The sequence below is a fragment of the Primulina eburnea genome, chromosome 18 (genome assembly GCF_022965805.1).
Source record: "Primulina eburnea isolate SZY01 chromosome 18, ASM2296580v1, whole genome shotgun sequence".
NCBI classification, from domain to species: Eukaryota; Viridiplantae; Streptophyta; class Magnoliopsida; order Lamiales; family Gesneriaceae; genus Primulina; species Primulina eburnea.
Genome location: NC_133118.1, coordinates 10,240,195 through 10,260,800, shown reverse-complemented (window position 1 = coordinate 10,260,800; position 20,606 = coordinate 10,240,195). Strand labels below are relative to the sequence as shown.

The following is a 20,606-nucleotide window of genomic DNA, read 5'->3' as shown; positions in this document are numbered from 1 at the left end:
TTTAAAAAAGAAAACGACGAGACATTAAACCGCAAACTACATCAAATTAATGATATTATTTTGAACAACAATAAACATATTTATGAACTAGAATTGAGCGAAACAATGTGAAAGATTTGTTTCTAAACGCTAGGAATTTACGGAAAACTCTACTGGACATTAAAAGCATGAAATTGAAAACATAAAGTTGCTGAAATTTGAGAAATATTGCAGATAGTGTTTGCTGAAATTTGTTGATGATTGTAGTTGATTTTTCTATTTCGTTTCTTCTCTCCCAGCTTTTATTCAGATTCTTTAAGATTGTGGTTGGCTTTATTCAAATTCTTTGAGCTAGCAGATCTTTAATTTTTGCGGCCGAATGGTATTTAACTAATATTTTTTTTGACATGACTGATACTCTTCTAGATGTTTTTATGGAGTAAGAGCACTTTTGTGGACCTTAATTTTCTGGACTATATGTTTTGAACAAACAAATCTGGGTAAAAAAGAAGTCATAACACACCAAAAAATTAAGGCAGCCAACAAAATTCTCTAAAACAAACAAAAAATGTAACATTTACAATATAATTAATTGTGTAAATACAATCCCATATTATAGTGACCATCTTCTTCTATATTGTGTACAAATAATATAAATAATCGCGTGCAAGGAACCAGGATCCTAAGTCGTCGCCGATAAGAAACATCCGAGTTAAAAAACCATACATATTTCAGGAAAAAAGCGATGGTGCATGGTGTGACATTTGGTCACAAAACGTGAAAAGGAAACATGAAGATTGTATTGATCTTTGAGCTGCATATGAACTTCAAAAAAGCCAATGCTTCTTTCTGTGTACTCTTGGAGGAACTTCTGCAAAGTATTGCACATTATAGGATGTAATAGCAAAATAATCCATTAGAATTAAATAAAGAAAATAAAAATAAAAAAACAGAGGGAAGATTTTGAAAAAATATAAAGAATCGTGTCACCTCCAGCTTGATACAAAGAATTATAGTGAACTTCACTCCAAAAGCTCAGCCACAAGTCTATGAACATATACAAGAAAGTCAATAAAAGAATCGAGCATAGTCGTCGTTCTAGGACTTTAAACTGGCCTGTACTTCGACTGCTGTTAAAGTTATGACTGTCTATTAAACGAACCTCTCGATGGATTTTTTTCCTTTGGAAGGATTTCGATGAAGCAGGTGTCCCGAAAAGAGGTGACCAAACAGATTCTTACTTCAAACTACAGAAAGTTCAACTTTGAAATCAGGTGCCAGTGTTAACGTATACTCGAAAACAAGTTCAAGTTCTGGAAATGTAGGAGAATACAGGCATTACATTACCACGTGCAATCATAAATGATAACTATTGGGAGAATCTAATCTAAAAGCTAAAAAATTTCGAACACCACGAATCACATGGAATGGCATATCACTACTGTAAAGTTCCTTTTTTTCCATACAAAATTTAAAATCTAAAATTAGTTTCAATTTTCAATGAACTTCTCCTAAACCTCAGCACGAGCACCCCAAATCACAATTCATCAATAAGCATCATCACATCTGGCTATTTTCTTACGAGTGGTGATAAACAAATTTAATGGAAGAATTCTAAGGGACATTTTAAACTGAACTAAGACAAATTTCAAAGTAATGGATCGATAAAGTTTAGCTTACTCGATCTGCAGCGGCTTGAAGAGTAACGTGGTCTCCCCATTCAGTCGATCTAGTTACAACCAAAAATATGTCAACATCTAATGATTCTAATCCTTTTATATGAGAAAAGTAATATTTTATACCCACAATTAGACCTTTTCATCTTTTGCACATATCTTCTGTACTTCATGGGTACATAACTTTCATATAAATTTCTGTGGAGTTTTAGCTGCAAGCAAGAAACTCAGATGAGGGACAGTAAAAATTCAACTCAAAATACAGCATTCAGATACAAATAACTTGTTCCTAATAAAGAAGTAAAATTTGGAAATGTTGCATCAAATGTAACGAGATTTAGTTTTCTAAAGTCCATAAAACTGCAAAACGACATTTTCTAAAATGCGAATAAAGAAACACTATTTGTTTAAAGCTCAAAGTCGACCATGAATAAGTGATGTTAGCTACATTGAGATCTGATGGCCGACGCCCTCATGCAACACCAAAATATGCTTGTTTCAACAATTTCCTAATATAAATATTAGATTTTTTCCTTTCATTTTTCCTTCAAAAATAATCCATCAGTGTGGCGGGTAAAGTTAGGCAAACCCCAACTTGTAAACATTATCAAAAATCCGAAGGAGGGCCAGACCTGAACTGAGGAGCTATTGAAATGAGAAAAATGGAGTATGAACCACAAGTATAACATCGTGATAGATAGGGTTATTCTAAAAAATTTCAATGTAATATGTTGGTTCCATCATGTCTGTCAATCGAATCAAAAGATGTAAAAATATAATGTACTAAAAAAGTGATGCCTCAACCGAAAGGCCATGCTAAAAAAAATTATTCAACATGTCAAATCTGGAAATATTTTGGTGTGGAAGGTCAAATGATTTACTACCTCTCCGTGTTTTCAAATCTTGAGCACACACATCCCTATGTTTTCAAATCTTAAACACACGCACCTTTGTTTGTACATGTTTTCAAAGGTATATGTGCTCAATATTTGAAAACACCGGGAATTAATAGTGTTCAGCAATTTCATGACTTCACATGGGTAGTGTATGTAATTAACCTTTTCTAAACATGTCAAGTAAAATTGTTAAATCTATCTTACTGTCATAAATGTGATGCTCATTCTTACAATAATTCCAATTCAGAGAACGAGTTTGCTTTTCTTAGAACGTTTAAGCCTTCTGGGCCAAGCTACTAATTAAAACTTCAGTAACTCTAAGCACCCTATATCCTCATATAAATAAAAGCCTTCCATTTTAATTGAAAAAGTTACTAAAGCAAGAATTGCTGAAGGGGCATATTTTCTAGAGTTCGGTAATTTTCTAATTTTTGTGTAGAATAAAATAGACAAGTGCAAAGGGGTTTTTAACTAAGAAATAATGTTAGATACAGTTTCAAAGTGAAGGTAAAAAGAAATTAATGCATAAATTCATTCTAAGTGAAGGGGTACAACTTCAAATAAGCATACCAAGTACCACGATTAAACAATTAGCATTTTTAATAAAGTGAGTGGATTTGCGAAAATCATGGTTATACAGAAGACATTATATCATATCCTAATTCTCACCAAATTGAAAGGAAACAAGCACAGTTTCAGAAGATAATCTCATCATTACCCTTGGAAGCAAGATGTTTTTCAGAAGAGAAGACACGGATAGAGAGTTAGTGTCCCAAAATAATATAATATGTTTTAAGTTAAATGATACATTAACCGACGGGCTGAAAAATGATTAATATAATCCATATGTATGTGTGTAGCTGGACCACACCTGTTTGACAACTTCCTTTCTCACATATTTGTGGTACTCTGGATTCTTAAGCAGTTGATCAGCTATAGCTCGAAACTGTAAAGTAAAACAAGCAACTAACTGGAATAGTTAAAACACTAAAAATCAGTAACTGAAAAATGATGAAATTACTTTAAAAAGTTAATACAACTACGCTTGATTTCTGAAAAGGAAAAGGCAGTGACATAATACAATGGTAAGCTCCATCAAGAAACCAACCTGGCAGTTTCCATCTCCTTCAATTTGAAGTTCAGCTAAGCTATATGCCACCAGCCTGATGATAAGCTAAACATATGAATGATGTGCCTCAAAAGATGAGCATACCACTAAAGAAAGGATGCAAAAGCAAGGAAGATCAATTATTAACATTGTGATATTGTCCGAGCATGCTTCTATACGCGGATGAATCAGGCTTCGATATGAAGGCAACTGTTAAACAACTTTACAAATACCTAGATGCCAAGTACTGCATTAAATTAATCAGAGAAATGAGGAGATGATTAGAAAAAATTTACAAGAATCAGCTCTGGCCCAGACCCCATGCTTTAAAAAATTGACCACACAAGTCAATCAGTACCTGAAACCTCAAAACTAACACCCTCTATCAACCCCATGCGACAATTATCCACTGTCACTGGCTCACCGCATCATTGTGCCACGGAAACTTCTAGCCATCTGTTACGGGCCCAAACACATTGAGCCCAGAGACTGCTATGCTAGCAGACCCAGGCCCACCAGCTGAAGAAATAAATAGGCTTAGGCCCAAAGTTGTCAACGTATATTCTAGAAGAAGGAAAGGAGAAACAAGGGAGAGGAATGTATAAAAGAGAGGAGAGCTATAGCTATAGGGGTATTCAGTTATCAATTGTAGAGTGATCACTAACAATACGTTAGTGGAGAGAGAGAGTGAATGTAACAGAGTTGGTTATTCAGTAATACATTTTCCTTTGATTTGTTTGTTGGTCTCGGAGATCCTAACGGAGGTAAATTCCGGGAGGAATCTAACAATTGGTCCGACCTGCCGGATTCGAAGGAACGACGAAACACAATGGCCAGCACAAGATCGGAAGCCAAGATCGAAAGCATGGAAAAGGCGTTGCTCGGAGTGCAGGACAACATGTCACAGGTGCAAGGGAGACTGGACAATATTGACAGAGCTGTGGAAGGATTGTTAAGCCTAAAAGTAATGATGGAACAGATACTCAAGACACGAGGGGGAGCAACGGTAGTGAGCAATGAAGGGGGAGGACAGCCAGGGGATGAAAGCGAGGCGCACGGGAAAGAGGAGAGTGCAGCGCGACAGGTAGGGGTGAGGGAAGAAGCAACAGAGGAGGTGAGAATGGCATTAAAGAAAATCGAATTACCGGTTTTCGAAGGGGAAGATCCAATGGGGTGGCTGGGTAGAATGGAGCAGTACTTCGAAGTTCATGAAACACCAAGGGATTGTCGGCTCAAGTTAGCTTACATCTGCATGCATGGTACCACCGTACACTGGTTCCGATGGGTGAAAGTAAGAATCCCAAACATAGGGTGGGATAGATTTGCGGAAGAATGGATCAAACGCTTCAGTGGATTTGATGCCAACCCTTTTGAACTAATGGCATCGTTGAATCAAGAACAGCAATCAGTGGACGCCTACATCGAGCGTTTTGAGATGTTGATTGCACAACTGGGTGAGGTCCAGGAGGACCAGAGCCTTGGCTATTTCATGAGTGGATTAAGGGAGGAGATACGGCGGAGGATGATTGTGCACGCACCACGAACGGTGGATCACGCGATGATGTTGGCAAGAGGGCTGGAGAGGGAGTTGTATGGGATGGCGGTGGATCGAGGAAGAAATAAATTCGGGTTGGGCTTGGGGAGTACGGTGAAACCAGTGGCAAATATGGGCTGGACAAATCAGGCCCCAATGCATGAAAGAGACCGGAACAAGCATTATCCATCAACCCATAGCAATATGCGGACCTCAAACCCAGGGGAACAAAAAACACGAAGCCCACCTACACCACAATCTTATGGTGGTGGGTCTCGGGGTTACCCAGGAAGCGGTGGTGGGGGGATGATGATGAGAGCCCCCGACCAAAAGAACCGTGACGGGAGGGTGGTATCTCATCAAGAATTCTTACACAGGCGAGAAAAGGGGTTATGTTTTAGGTGCGGAGAACCCTACCATCCGATGCACCGATGTGCCAACAAAACCTTGAGAGTGACAATTCTAGCAGAAGATGAGGGGGAGGATGGTGAATGGGAACAGGTCGAGCTGGAAGAAAAGAACGAGGAGGCGAGGCGAGAAGTAGAGGAGATGGGAGAAACCAGAGCAGAATGCCACACCCTTGAGTTACCGTTGTACTCTGTCAATGGCATAAACCAACCGCAAACATTGAAAATGAGAGCGAGGGTGGCGGGGAGAGAAGTGGTGGCGATGGTAGACAGTGGCGCGAGTCACAACTTCGTTTCAAACGAATTAATAAACCAGTTGGGGCTCGTAGTTGACAAGAATGTATTTTTTGGGGTGTGTCTTGGAGACGGATGTCGGGTGTCATGTCAAGGAGTGTGCAGGGATTTAGTGGCGGATATGGGGCAATGCCAAATTCAAATTGATGGATATCTGTTTGAGTTAGGAGGAATTGACATGATTTTGGGGGTTGATTGGCTTCGTACATTAGGGGATGTGTTGTTGAATTGGGCCAAAATGGAAATGCGGTTTAGTTGGCGTGATCAAACTGTAACTTTGAAAGGGGACCCATCCCTTAGCAGGTCTATGGTATCCCTAAAAATAATAGCCAAAGTGAGTGAAGTCGAGTTCTATGGAGCAATAGTATTCAAGGGGAAAGGAGAAGAAGGGGGTGTGACAGAAAGAGGGGGAGGAGAGGAAGCAATGAACAGCCTGTTAGCCAAATATGAGGAGGTATTCCAAGAACCTTGTGGATTACCTCCTAGGAGAAGCCAAGATCATGCTATCAGTATAAAAGAGGGCTGCGGACCGGTTTCAGTAAGGCCCTATCGTTATGCTCACCATCAAAAAGATGAAATTGAAAAAATGGTGAGGGAAATGCTCACCTCAGGGGTGATACAAGTCAGCAATAGTCCTTATTCGAGCCCCGTGATATTAGTAAAAAAAAAGATGGAAGTTGGCGTTTTTGCATCGATTACCGGGCATTAAACGATATCACCATTGCTGATAAATACCCGATTCCAGTGGTGGAAGAGTTATTTGATGAATTGCATGGAGCAACACATTTTACCAAGCTAGACCTCAAATCTGGATATCACCAGATTCGAGTTCAAGCTACTGATGTGCATAAAACTGCATTTAGAACTCACGAAGGCCATTACGAGTTCTTAGTTATGCCTTTTGGGCTAAAAAATGCACCGGCAACCTTCCAAGCCACCATGAATGAGGTATTCCGCCCTTATTTGCGAAAATTTGTATTAGTTTTCTTTGATGATGTTTTGGTTTACAGTAAAGGATGGGAGGATCATATGCAACATGTAGAAGGGGTGTTAAAGGTGCTGCAGCAACACAAGTTGGTGCTAAACCAAAAAAAATGCCAATTTGGATTGAAACAAGTTGAGTACCTAGGGCATATAATCTCGCCTCAGGGAGTAGAAGTGGACCAGAATAAAGTTGAGAGTGTGGTGCATTGGCCACAACCGCAGAACACAAAGGGGGTGAGGGGGTTCTTGGGGTTGACGGGGTATTACCGGAAGTTTATTAAGAACTACGGTAAGATCGCGAGACCTCTAACCGAACAGCTGAAGAAGAATAACTTTGGGTGGGATGAAAAAGTTCAGGGAGCTTTTGAGGAGCTTAAGCAAGCCATGGTGACTGCCCCGGTGCTCCGAATGCCCGACTTTTCTAAGGAGTTCGTGATAGAGTGTGACGCTTCAGGGGTGGGAATAGGGGCGGTTCTAACCCAGGAGGGTGGGCCGATTGCTTACTATAGTAAGGCCTTGGCAGAACGAGCTTTGTCTAAATCGACATATGAGAGGGAATTAATGGCATTAGTCTGGGCAGTGCAACATTGGCGTCACTACCTTCTGGGGCGCAAATTTGTGGTCATAACCGATCATAAGCCCTTGAAGAATTTGTTGCAGCAACGTATATCAACGCCAGACCAGCAATATCGGTTGGCTAAGTTGCTGGGATATGAGTTTGAAATAAAACACCGAGCCGGGGCAGACAATGGAGCAGCAGATGCCCTATCTAGAAGAGAAGACATGGGGGGGCTGAATGCCTTGACAAAAACAGAGTGGGTAGGAGCTCAGGAGATTCAGGAGGCAGTGCAAAATGACCCCGCGTTCAAACACATCATAGAGAGTGTTAAGACAGCTCCTGAGAGTATCAAGCACTACTCATTGATAAATGGGTGTTTACTCTTTAAAGGCAGAATGGTTGTTCCACCAACCTCTTCATGGGTTCTCAAGTTGTTGATTGAATTTCACACCACTCCTATTGGCGGGCACTCGGGGGCTTTCCGAATGTATAAACGAATTGCGAACAATTTTTTTTGGCCAAAGATGAAGAAGGATATCTACCAGTTTGTGTCCGAATGTGGGGTGTGTCAAAAACACAAATATGAAGCCGCGTCACCAGCCGGGTTGCTGCAACCCTTGGCAATCCCAGAAGCTATTTGGGAGGACCTGGCCATGGATTTCATCAGTGGGCTGCCGAAATCACAAGGCTATGAGGTCATATTAGTGGTGGTTGACCGTTTATCCAAATACGGGCACTTTCTTCTACTTAAAAGGCCTTACACTGCCAACTCCGTGGCAGAAATTTTCACACGCAATGTGATCAAATTACATGGGGTACCAAAAACAATTGTCAGTGACAGAGACGCAGTTTTTATGAGTTTGTTTTGGGCAGAGTTGTTTCGACTACAAAGAACCCAACTCAAAATGAGCACAGCCTACCACCCAGAAACAGATGGACAAAGTGAGGCTCTGAATAAATGCGTGGAAACATATCTGCGTTGTTTCTGCTCCGAACAACCCAAGAGCTGGTCACAATGGTTGCATTGGGCAGAATATTGGTACAACACATCATATCAAACTGCAGCAGGAATGACTCCTTTTGAAGTGGTGTATGGAAGGAAACCCCCTACTTTGACTAAGTTCCTACCAGGAGAAACGAAAGTACCTGCTGTGTCACAAGCACTCATGGACAGAGATGAGTTGTTGAGACAGCTCAAATACAACCTAGAGCGAGCTCAACAACGAATGACCAAATATGCCAATAAGAAGAGGAGGGAGGTACAATTTCAAGAAGGTGATGTGGTGTATTTGAAACTACGACCACACCGCCAAAATTCGGTATCAACGAGAGTGTTCCAGAAACTAGCAGCAAGGTATTATGGGCCTTATAAGGTGCTAAAAAAGTGGGGCAAGTGGCTTATCGTTTAAAGTTGCCCGAAGGGTCCAAAGTACATCCAGTATTTCACGTCTCGTGTTTAAAAAAAGCAGTGGGCAGAGATCCTAATGAGGTTAAATTGCCGAGTGAAGTAGACACAGATTTGTTTCTCTCTTTCGAGCCTGAAGGGATTTTGGCTGAACGAGATAAGAAAGTGAAAGGAACAACAGTCCGACAGTTGCTGGTCCAATGGAAAGGCAGAACAATGGAGGAAGCAACCTGGGAAGACAAGGATGATTTTGCAGCACAATTTCCAGGATTTCGCCTTGAGGACAAGTCGAATTTTGAAGAAACAGGGCATGTTACGGGCCCAAACACATTGAGCCCAGAGACTGCTATGCTAGCAGACCCAGGCCCACCAGCTGAAGAAATAAATAGGCTTAGGCCCAAAGTTGTCAACGTATATTCTAGAAGAAGGAAAGGAGAAACAAGGGAGAGGAATGTATAAAAGAGAGGAGAGCTATAGCTATAGGGGTATTCAGTTATCAATTGTAGAGTGATCACTAACAATACGTTAGTGGAGAGAGAGAGTGAATGTAACAGAGTTGGTTATTCAGTAATACATTTTCCTTTGATTTGTTTGTTGGTCTCGGAGATCCTAACGGAGATAAATTCCGGGAGGAATCTAACACCATCCAATTTAAATATCACAGCCAATACATGCAGTATATTATCTAATTATATATCAGAGAGTACAGAGATGTAATTTATAGACAACCACTAAGTCGAACTTAAAGTAACTTTTGCAAATAATAGCCGACTCCACGTAATTTTGAATTCTACGTAAAGAAGGAATTTACGGCTCAAATACATATGGAAGAGTGCACATTTTAATGCTACGAGCCATTCTCTATCAGTCAAGTGCGAGGGAGAGCAAAGCCAGGAACAAAAGTTTTTTGAGATTTTTATTCTCTAATTAAGGCCCGAGGAATATACCAGCAATGGGATATACTAGGATGTTAAGTGAATCAAGTCAGCTCGATTCAAACTCCATTGAGTTCAGGATTTTTTAGCTCAAGTTTTATGATGAGATTGGGTTCAAAATTTGTTCATCAGCTCGAGCTCAAAAGTGGCTCGATAGCTAAAGAAATTTTTTTAAAAAAATTATATTTAATAATATAAAATTTAATATTTTTGTAATATTTATTTTTAATTATAATTAATGCTTAATATTTGATACTAATTTTATACATAAAGATCATGAATGCATTCATACATTTCAGTTTGCAAACCAAGTTCCCGATCTTAGTTTACGAGCATGTCTATTAATAATTTTTGTAACATAATCTGAGCTCGCGAGTCATCTTTTGTGGCAAGCTCGAAGTCAATGTTCCATGGTGGATCTCGAGCTCGATATGATATTTTATTCCATTTTCATTCTCAATTTCATTCCCATCATTGGGCTCCATCTTCCCACACCAAACCTGAACTTCATCTATAGAAGTTGGGCATCATCTCAATTTATTTAACTACTCAATTAATAACCTCTCACCACAATCTCCTTGTCCCAGCAACCAGCACTTTCAACTATTGTTTGATTAATCACAAAACAAGAGAAGTCAAATCCTGGTAATCTGTCCAACTAATACGAACATGTAAAAGGGTAAGAAAGAAGAAGAATTCGGTACAATGAAGACAAGCATTTGCTCAACTCCTTATATACATAGCTAAAATCAAAATCCCAATAACCATGGACAAAAGTAAACTTTACGATGTATGTTCCGAAATGAAAACGTAAAAATTTGAACTATAACTTGACTATCTTAAGGTAGCTATGCAAAGCAGAAAGAATAACACTAAAAAAAGGTAGAGAAGTGAAAAGTTGTTTCCAGCTCGAAGGCCACCGGCCGACCTTCTTGCACTAAAACAGCCCATAAACATAATTGTTGTTTTTAGTAGTGATTTCCGCAACTTTTAACATGATGCCACGATTTATTAGATTTCTTTAAAAATTTATTGTACACTAAAATAATCAGAAGTAAGTCATAAATAAGTAACAACCTCTTTGATAGCCTCTCGTGATCTAAAGTTGCATCATTTGCATCAGGAATACCCCCAATGACCCGAGGAATGTGCTGCCAATACCATAAACTTGTAAGTCTGCATAGTACCGAAGTAAGCCAACACAGATTTCACTTCTGTGAGTTCTTATCTAGTATCAAGTATGAACAGCATGGTCATGATTACCATCCATAAATAGTTTCGAGAAGGAGAAAGCAAATGGCTAACTATTCTTCCTAATAATATTAATCAACAAATAAATCCATATGTTATTAACCACAAGAAGCGATTCAAGCCATATGCAAATAAACACCACCCATTTGGGAACATGCTAGCCACTTATTTGGTCATTGTCTACGTACATTTCATAATATACCTTATATTAACAACAAATATTATTAGACTCAATAAACTACTTCAAAAAACAAAAAAAACTATTTTCGTGGTCAAGCTTATACAAGATTCATGATTGAATCCCACCCCCAAATCCAACAAAAAAAATCAGATTTAGTCACTAACCCATAGTCAAAAAAATATTTCACTACTCTTTTTCTTTTTACCAATTACCATAACAACAATCCCAGAAAATCATAATGGAGAATATTAAACAGAAATCGGCACTCAAATGATCTTATATATACCGGGATCGAGTCAAGATGAGAAAGCCTTTTGCCAAGCTTGCCATCATGTTTCAATCTTTCTTCTTCAGCTAAGATGGTAGCAATGGCATGATCATCCTCAGTATCATTTGAGCTGCTATTCCAACTAGAACCTGAGCTAACACTTGCGTTTCCATAGAACCCACTCATACTAAGACACCTCAACAATGAAATACATTTCAATCAGAAACAACCGACAAATGGATCACAAACAAAAGTGAAATTCCACACAATCATCATAAAATAAATTTTTTTGATCCGATAACCTAAAATAAGTCCCAAAAAGGAAATCTTTACAAATGGGTCGGATTAACATGATGATCCAAATTAGATTATGAAGATCTTGATGTCCGAACAACAGACTCCCCATCAGATTAAAAGAAAGAAGGATGCTTAAAAAAGAGGAAGAAAACAAGAATTGTGCCAAAAATACAAGGAATTACAGTGTTAAACTGGAAATTGAGACGTACCTATGAAAAATAATGTAAAAGGATTAATGGGTATTCGGAAAATTTTTTAATGGAATCCAGAAATTTTGGATGTTTGATGAAAATGGGGAAGAACGAAGAGGTTGAGGAATGAACTCTGTGGGGAATCCCACATTTTCCAACCACCGTACATAAAATCAAATTTTATTTTATTTTTAAACATAAATCATTTTAAAATCAAATAAATCATTTCTACAGTGAAAAAGTAAAAATTTATAGTAAAAATAAAAATTTCAAACTCTCAAAATTTATCAAACTAAACACTTTATAATATTTTTCTCTTTACTTAATTGTGATTTTCTTCACAAATGAGAGATCTATTTATAGGAAATCTTTACAAATAATCCAAAAATAAAATATATCATTACCTACATCATCACACACTAATTTTCAATATTTACAACTCTTATTTTCAACATTCAAATATTCAACACACATATTTTAAATATTATTTTTCAACACTCCCCCTTGTGATGATGATCATAATGATTGTCTTCATTACGTGTTTTTATACTGCCTCGTTAAAAACCTTACTAGGAAAAACCCATTAGGATAAAAACCATAGCAAGGAAAAAAGAGTGCAGTCACGTAAACTCCCCCTCATGTTGACACGAACAATTCTTCACAAATTTCGTAGATTGCGCATCCCAATATTATATATATGTTTTCTGAATATTGACGTAGGAAATGCCTTTGTGAAGAGATCTGATGAGTTTTCACTTGATTGAATGTGACGAACATCAATACATTTATTTTTCTCAAGCTCCGTGGTGAATGCGAAAAATTTAGGAGGAATATGTTTAGTTCTGGGGTTTTTTTCAAAACTAATTTAAATTTTAATTTTTTTTTCAAAAATAATGTAAAAAAAAAAGGATTGCAAATTTACGGCAAACCGTGCTTTGTAAGCACGGACGCTGCACACGTGGAGCAGCGTCCGCGCTTACTGCTCCACCTACTTTTTTTTTTTTTGGTCCATTCATTTTCTTCGTTCCGTAATTACTTTTGACCGTGACTTTTGTTTTTTTGCATTCATTTTCTTTGTTTTGTACGATATTTTCAGAAGTTCACGTGCTTCGATTATATACAATGAAAATTGATTTCAATATATAGATCATATATTCGACGGATGGTTGATCAATTTCCTCTTCATTTTCCTCTCAGATTTATTGGTTGATCAATTTCTTCTTCAATTTCCTCTTAGATCTTCATTGGAAAAATGTCTAACATCGATATACTCTTATATTTTGGTGGTCATGTGGTTCTCGATAATGGATCTGTTGAATATAGCATTCCATTTGTTAGACCGATACGAGTAGTACGGTCTATTAATTTGTTGGAGTTGGTTGAAGTTGTGCATAAAATGTTAGGAATCGATCCGACGAATTTTTCTTTGAAGTTGTCAACAAAATATTCATTCATGGAAAGATCATCTTGGCATGAAATTCAAGTCAATCTCGTTGATGATGATGCTCTACAGTTTATAATGCAATGTGACAATATGCGTATGTTGCATTTATACGTGGAAGCAAATTCAATTGAGCGTGATGCTGGATTTGATGATCCTGAATCCTACGTTCCACATGCATCCGATTCAGGTTTCAATAATCAACCCGGTACATCTACGTACGTATGGTGGTTTCCAGGATGTAGAATCTTATGTTCCACAGGTTACTGAAGGACTCGGTAATATGAGTTTCAATGATGTAAGTGGGTCTTGGGATCAATATATCAATGTCTCGTCGGAGCAAAATAATGCTCCATATTGGCCGCATCCAACATTAGATACGAGTACTCGTTGTCCGGATCAGGCCAATAATGATGATATTTGGAGGACTGATTCTGAACCTGATATGTCATACAGCGAGTCTGAAGATGAAGAATTGAATGTTGATGATGAAGTGAATACTTTTACAAATCCAGATGAGGGGACATCATCTCGACAACCCCCTCGTGACACATTACAGAGGCAGACCGTACCATTTCTTTCAAACACTTCTGAAATGCCATCGTTTTTCAATAAATTTTTTGGGGAAGAGCGTCCTGATTCTGTCGATGTACCTTCTGGAGTGCAATCAAGCTATTACAATCCGGATAGTGGTGAATTATGCGTTAATATGTTATTTAAAGATAAGAATGATCTTATTGCATCTGTGAAAGATTATTCAGTCAGAGTTGTTAGGCGTGAGTACCGTGTTGTGGAAAGCACATGCAGTTTGTGGAAGTTACGTTGTAAAAACAATTCTTCTACGGTCATTTGTCGATGGGGACTTCGCGCTTCTTTGAAGGCCAAGACTGATTATTGGAAAATAACAAAATATGGCGGGCCTCACACATGTATATCTACCTCTGTTGGTGTAGACCATAAGAATTTGAACAGTGATATGGTGGCACACACGCTACTGGGAGTTGTTCGTTGTGATCCTGCTTACGAGATTAAGTATATCATCGAAAATGTGAAAGATAAATATGGATATCAAATCTCGTACACAAAGGCATGGCGTAGTTTGAAACGTGCTATGGAAATTGCTTATGGTACATGGGAGAGCTCCGTTCAATTACTTCCCAAATATATGTGTGCTTTGTGCAAATATAATTCGGGAACAGCTGTGGAGTGGAAGCATCTCAGAGTCCACAATGAAATGAGTCAGACACTGAACTATGTTTTTTGGGCATTCAGGCAATGTGTTGATGGTTTTCGGCATTGTCGGAAAATAATTAGTGTCGATGGTACACACTTGTATACCAAATACAAGCACAAAATGTTGATCGCTGTTACTCTGGATGCGAACAATCAGGTTCTACCGCTAGCATTTGCTATTGTTGATGAAGAGACAATTGATTCTTGGAAATGGTTCTTGGAGAACTTAGGAAAACATGTTGTTCGTGGTGAAAATGGTGTGTGTCCTATTTCTGATAGGCATAAAGGAATCGTTCGAGCAACTGCAGATCTACCGTATTTTCAACCTCCTTACGGTGTGCATCGTTTTTGTTTGAGACATGTTTGTTCAAACTTCAATGCTAAATTCAAAGACGTGCATTTGAAAGATTTATGCTGGGCGGCAGGCACACAGAATCAAATTTGTAAGTTTGAATCAATAATGGAGGCAATCAAACAAAAAAACATTTTGGCTCACCGATATTTGGATGGAATTGCAAAAGAGAAATGGAGCTTGGCTCATGACGGTGGTTGGCGTCGTGGGGTGATGACAACCAATATGTCAGAGTGTTTAAACAGTGTGTTGAAGGGTGCTCGTAGACTTCCAATATCTGCCATAGTACACCTGACACTTCTGAGGTGCGTACAATATTTTATTGAGCGTGTGACAAAAGGTGGTCGTATGGTTCAGGAAAATCAGTTGTGGTCAGATTATGCATGTCGGAAGTTTGAGGAATGGTCGAGAAAATCTAGTGAACATCGTGTTGCCAAATACGATGTACGTGAGCAAACTGCTTCGGTCGCAACTGTAGGAAGACCAAGTCGTGGCCAACATATGCAGGTCGTCAAGTTATCAACCAGTGATTGTTCATGTGGTAAATGGACCATTTTTGGCATCCCATGTTCTCATGCTATTTGCACAGCTAAGTAGCACTCATTGGATCCCACGACACTTGTGCAGCCCTGGTATAACATATCAGAGTATTTGGCAATGTACGAAGCACAATTTCAACCACTTGCAGATGAGCGATACTGGGATCCTCCAACATTTGAGTTGCACCACAACCCTGTTAGACGTGAGAGAAGAAGAGTTGGTAGAGACAGAACAACGCGATTGAGGAACGAGATGGACACAGCCGTTTCTAGACATAGACAACATCGATGAAGTATTTTGTTAATTTGTACTGAGGTTTGATATGTTTAAAGACTATTAATGTCTTTTTTTCCATTTTTTTTAATTAATTTTGTTCAATTACTCATAAGTTTAATTGGTTTGTGGAACGCATTATTAATTTTGGACAATTTCTCTCATTGTAACTAAGCCCGAGCGGTATTTTTTCACCGCGAGTGCGTGAAAAGAGCTGTAGGTCTGGAATTCGCGACGGTTTTTGAACCTCTGTCGCTTTTTGCGACGGTTAGAGACACCGTCGCCAATAAACCGTCGCCTTTTGCGAAGGTTTTAAACAAAACCGTCGCAAATGCGAACCCGAGAGGTATTTTTTCACCGCTCGGGCGCGGTATGTTCTGGTGAATTTCCAAAAGCGGACCGCGTTCTCCAGAAGAATCCGCGCACGAGCGGTGAAAAAATACCGCTCGGGCGCGGCACTATGTGGGAAATCCTCCAGAACTAGTCGCGCTCGAATGGTGAATAAATACCGCTCGAGCGCTTGTTAGCGACGGTTTATAATAAAACGTCGCTATTAGCGACGATAAAACCGTCGCTATTAGAGACGGTTTATGAAACCGTCGCGAATGGCAGATCCCACGTTCTCCCTCCTCTCCCTTAACTCATTCTTCCCCATTCTTCATATAAACTTGTAATTATTTGGTATTTAGACATGTAATATTAAAAACATTATGTTGGACGTGTTTGTTTAATTTATGTACGTTTGTTTTTAGTCGGCACTTATCAAAAAATTGATATGATATTTCGCTTTTTTTTGACGTGTTTCGTTTACGATCAATATATAGTATAAATAAGACAATTTAGACAATTCAACAAAGCAAACGATACAATAACAAAAATTATATAGTTGCAATTAAGTAGAAGAATCATCGTCATAATTATAATGATACAAATGGCTCCCGGTACCACAATCAGGTGGATTCCGTCTCCTCGTCCCTCTACGCAATCCTACATCCTCTGGATTTTCCTCGTTCGAGTAACCTGGAAAAGTGATAGGTGAAATAATATTCCTTTGTGGTCGAGTGTCATGCACAAGATGCTTAGGACCAACATTAAGCAAATTCGTAAAACTTTGTGTGTTCGACCAATAAGGAGTCTGAAAATTCGGCTGACCAAACGAACGAAAGTCAACAAACCTTGAATCACTGAAAAAACCAGGTTGAGAAGTAGAGGTTCCTGCAACATTCCATTCAGTTGACGGAATAATAGTAGAGTTTCTTGCGAACCCACTTGGTTGCCTAACCATGTCACTTCCCCGCCCAAATGATGACTGATGCGAGAAAGGAGAAGGCGTACTGAAATTTTGTTCAAAATTAAGTTGTCCGACAAAAGTGTTGTACGGAAGTGGTTGAAAACCAACAGTAGTAACTGCAGGTGATATGGTGCGCACAGTTATTCGATTATACCATTGGAAGTAGTCTTCGTCTGTTTGCATCGATCGCCCGTGTCGCACTCCTTTAGCAACATATCTCAGCCTATTGTTCCACAATCCAATTGAATGTCTATGATAATCTCTCCAATCGGTGTTACGATGTCCTATTCTGGTGATATTATGCATATCATCATTGTCCACGGCAGACTTTGGAATTGATTGACGTCTTCGAAATTGTCGCATCACCCGATTAGGACGATGCATCTCCACGATGTCGAAGCATATAAGGGGACAAACACATCGCCATATTTTGTTGTCGTATGAATCGGTAATCGTTTTCACATCTATGTCATTTTTTGGGTAAACGACCCAATTAAACTGTAAAAAATTATAATGTTCAAATTACAAATTCATATATTCAAAACAAAAATATTAAAATTACATAATACCTCGTTATTGTTCATACGATCTAGAGAATCCCTTATACTTCTTACAGCATGTGTTGGCGAATGTGTGTAACTAAATTCAATCTTCCACCTACAATTTTAAAAAAAATCTTACATATCAAAAAATTATACAAGATATATATGATATAAACAAAATATTTTTTTACAGATTACCGTACACCATATGGAGAAATTGGAATAAAAGCATCTGGATCAACGGGAGGTACACCTAATGTTAACCCATCTCGGTCGGGGTTAACACATTTAATCCTGCTCCATGCCCATATATGCTTATAATAATAAAAATAGTTAAACAAAATTAAGATAAAAATTATGTTAAATAATCACATTACATTAACGATATACCTGCAGGATATATAAAGGTCCAGCAATTGTTGTCTTCTCTATACGTGACGCGCTACACAACTCACGGTATAGAAATGCTAAAACTGCACTACCCCAATTATACGACTTCACGGTATCAATATCCCGTAGCAGTTGCAAAAATATTAGTCTAGCAGACCCTCCTTGATAGTCAGGTAACATTATTCCTCCAATAATCATCAACGCTATACAACGTGTAAATTTCACAACATCTACTTCCGAAGTATCATCAGTAACAAGGTTAGACATACAATGATCATATAGTGCAGTCATAGACAGATGACCACCTTTCAAATATTTTGAGGCTGGCAAAAATCCCAACATATCCAAACATATGTGTTGCCATTCCTCAACTTTATTTGACACATCTACCCATGTTACTGCTTCACCATCAATTGGTAGATCCCAAATTATCGAAACATCTTCTAACGTGATTGTTGCTTCACCACATGTAAAATGAAACGTATGTGTCTCACGTCGACAACGTTCAACAAGAGCAGTAATTAGATGATTGTCATAAACTTGTGAACCACATTCTAAAACTCCATAAAAACCCATATGATTTAAATATGCAATGACACGATTGTGTACGTAATTATCAGTAAATAACTTCCAAATCAAATTGTCTGACCTCCTCACTTTAACAATATCATCAACGGTTGAGGAAGAAACATTTGAAGACATATGTGTCGCTTGTAAATAGAGGACACTGTGATCTTCTGGACTTTGATTATCTGCCATTCTGAAATATGATATAGATCTTTTAAATTTTGTTCTACGACAACGATCTCAAAAAATTTTCCAGGAAGAAGGAGAAACAGGTGAATGAGAAATGAGAGGTAGAAAGAGGAGGAAGGAAGGAAGGATAACGAATCCAACTAGATTAGTGTCGGTCCAATAGAAGAAAAAGAATGCAAAAAAACAAAAAAAATAAAAAAAAAAGTAGGTGGAGCAGCGTCCGCGCTTACGAAGCGCGGACGCTACTCCACGTTGGAGCGTCCGCGCTTCGTCCAACGTGGAGCATGCTCCGTGCTTTGTAAGCACGGACGCTGCTCCACGTGTGCAGCGTCCGTGCTTACAAAGCACGGTTTGCCGTAAATTTGCAAACCCTTTTTTTTCTTACATTATTTTTGAAAAAAAAATTAAAATCTAAATTAGTTTTAAAAAAAAACCCATAGTTCTGTCGCTTTTTATGTATCCTTCTTTTATTTGAGCAACACATGCAGCATTATCTTCATATAGTATCATAGGCTTCTCGTCGAATGATAATCAGCATGAAATTTGGATATGTTGGGTCATTGATTTTAACCACACACATTCACGACTTGCTTCATGTAGTGCAATAATCTCGGCATGATTTGATGAAGTTGTTACGAGCGTTTGTTTCTGTGAACGCCAAGAAATTGCAGTGCCTCCACGAGTAAATACATATCCAGTTTGAGAACGTGCCTTGTGGGGATCAGATAAGTATCCAGCATCGGCATAACCAATTATACTTGGATTAGCATCTTTTGAATACAAAAGTCCCAAGTCTGTCGTTCCTCGTAGATAACGGAATATATGTTTAATTCCGTTCATGTGGGGACCCGGACGCTAATCAAGTTCTTAATCATCATTGGGACTAATTAAACAATTATAAAACAGGATCTAAATTATTATTTTTTAAATGCGGAACGTAGTGAAATCAAACTCATATACATATCAGTATAAAATACAATACAAGTCCTGTACTGCATGCATTCAACTAAACTAAGGTTTAACAACTAATGTCAAGTGTCACAACCCTATTATACATCATAATCCAAGTCCGGAGCCTCCACTCTAATCACGATCTCTCCTCATCTCCTGGACCCTGATCTTGTCCCACCTGTTGTCATGTACACATACAGACAAGACAACAGCCGGATAACTCCGGTGAGAATAAATCCCAGTATAAATCAATGAAACATGCAATCATATAAACAAATATAAAGCATGTAATCAGGTAACAGTAATATGTATCAATATCTGAAACATAATTACAATTCTACAATTCAGACTAGACTCAATCCTAGTCTAGGGATCCCGGTTTCCAAATGTGGTGTTCCTCTATCGAATTCCGTAATAGAAGGAACTCTGTTCCTATTACTCGATATAACCAAATATGGTATTCCTATATCGAATTCCGTAATAGAAGAATTCCAATCCTATTTACTCGATATAACCAACATCCGGTGTCCTGACCTAACCGTCATGGACTGTAGCTCTATCGCTAATATCCTTATCTTGAGACATCGTGCAATGCGCCCGTGGCGATCCCGCCACTATCAGGCACTTCCATCCCCAGATTTCTATACTATCTTGTGACATCGTGCAATGTTCCCGTGGCGATCCCACCACTATCAGGAACTTCTGTCACAAGATTTCTCATCTACTACCTGTTGTCTATAATTCAAGAGAACAAGTACATCAATCAAATCAATGCAAATATCAATGCAATAAAGTAAAGTATGTGATTTAGGGAAACTCAAGTCTAATCCGACTCAAGTCGATCTCCCAATACCACATTGACTTATACCTTT

General features: G+C 38.6%; 5 protein-coding genes across 6 annotated transcripts; 2 read left to right on the top strand and 3 right to left on the bottom strand.

Annotated features, from left to right (window-relative positions):
• Positions 1-509: 509 nt before the first annotated feature.
• LOC140819383 (OVARIAN TUMOR DOMAIN-containing deubiquitinating enzyme 11-like) lies at positions 510-12,123 on the bottom strand. Of its 2 annotated transcripts, none has more exons than XM_073179460.1 (10): positions 11,984-12,123; positions 11,496-11,673; positions 10,855-10,928; positions 3,660-3,714; positions 3,423-3,497; positions 1,794-1,867; positions 1,660-1,708; positions 1,142-1,226; positions 970-1,026; positions 510-850 (listed from the first exon to the last, which is right to left on the bottom strand). In XM_073179460.1, the coding sequence occupies exons 2-10, from the start codon at positions 11,661-11,663 to the stop codon at positions 807-809; spliced, it is 681 nt and encodes a 226-aa protein (XP_073035561.1). In that variant the 5' UTR covers positions 11,664-11,673; positions 11,984-12,123; the 3' UTR covers positions 510-806. The 2 variants fall into 2 exon arrangements, with proteins under 2 accessions (XP_073035561.1, XP_073035562.1); XM_073179461.1 differs by having other exon boundaries at positions 11,496-11,664.
• Positions 3,725-6,609, top strand: LOC140819382 (uncharacterized). Its single transcript, XM_073179458.1, has one exon. The coding sequence runs from the start codon at positions 4,489-4,491 to the stop codon at positions 6,601-6,603; it is 2,115 nt and encodes a 704-aa protein (XP_073035559.1). The 5' UTR covers positions 3,725-4,488; the 3' UTR covers positions 6,604-6,609.
• Positions 12,124-13,689: 1,566 nt separating the features above from the next.
• LOC140819104 (uncharacterized) lies at positions 13,690-15,588 on the top strand. Its single transcript, XM_073179113.1, has one exon. It carries the CDS (start codon positions 13,690-13,692, stop codon positions 15,586-15,588), a length of 1,899 nt encoding a protein of 632 aa, XP_073035214.1.
• Positions 15,589-16,637: 1,049 nt separating this feature from the next.
• Positions 16,638-18,404, bottom strand: LOC140819940 (uncharacterized). Its single transcript, XM_073180215.1, has 4 exons — positions 18,028-18,404; positions 17,836-17,931; positions 17,665-17,752; positions 16,638-17,593 (listed from the first exon to the last, which is right to left on the bottom strand). The coding sequence occupies exons 3-4, from the start codon at positions 17,677-17,679 to the stop codon at positions 16,697-16,699; spliced, it is 912 nt and encodes a 303-aa protein (XP_073036316.1). The 5' UTR covers positions 17,680-17,752; positions 17,836-17,931; positions 18,028-18,404; the 3' UTR covers positions 16,638-16,696.
• On the bottom strand, positions 17,741-18,786 carry LOC140819103 (serine/threonine-protein phosphatase 7 long form homolog). The gene is made up of 3 exons (XM_073179112.1): positions 18,028-18,786; positions 17,841-17,951; positions 17,741-17,752 (listed from the first exon to the last, which is right to left on the bottom strand). The coding sequence occupies exons 1-3, from the start codon at positions 18,784-18,786 to the stop codon at positions 17,741-17,743; spliced, it is 882 nt and encodes a 293-aa protein (XP_073035213.1).
• Between the last annotated feature and the right edge of the window lie 1,820 nt (positions 18,787-20,606).

Excerpts from the sequence above, each read along its gene's own strand:
- LOC140819382 (XM_073179458.1), top strand. The coding sequence starts at position 4,489 with ATGGCCAGCACAAGATCGGAAGCCAAGATCGAAAGCATGGAAAAGGCG.
- LOC140819383 (XM_073179460.1), bottom strand. The coding sequence starts at position 11,663 with ATGAGTGGGTTCTATGGAAACGCAAGTGTTAGCTCAGGTTCTAGTTGG. Across the intron at positions 10,929-11,495 it reads CTCATCTTGACTCGATCCCG|CACATTCCTCGGGTCATTGG; the intron begins GTATATATAAGA and ends TGGTATTGGCAG. Across the intron at positions 3,498-3,659 it reads AAGGAGATGGAAACTGCCAG|TTTCGAGCTATAGCTGATCA; the intron begins GTTGGTTTCTTG and ends TTTACTTTACAG.
- LOC140819104 (XM_073179113.1), top strand. The coding sequence starts at position 13,690 with ATGAGTTTCAATGATGTAAGTGGGTCTTGGGATCAATATATCAATGTC.
- LOC140819103 (XM_073179112.1), bottom strand. The coding sequence starts at position 18,786 with ATGGCAGATAATCAAAGTCCAGAAGATCACAGTGTCCTCTATTTACAA. Across the intron at positions 17,952-18,027 it reads GACCTTTATATATCCTGCAG|CATATATGGGCATGGAGCAG; the intron begins GTATATCGTTAA and ends TATTATTATAAG.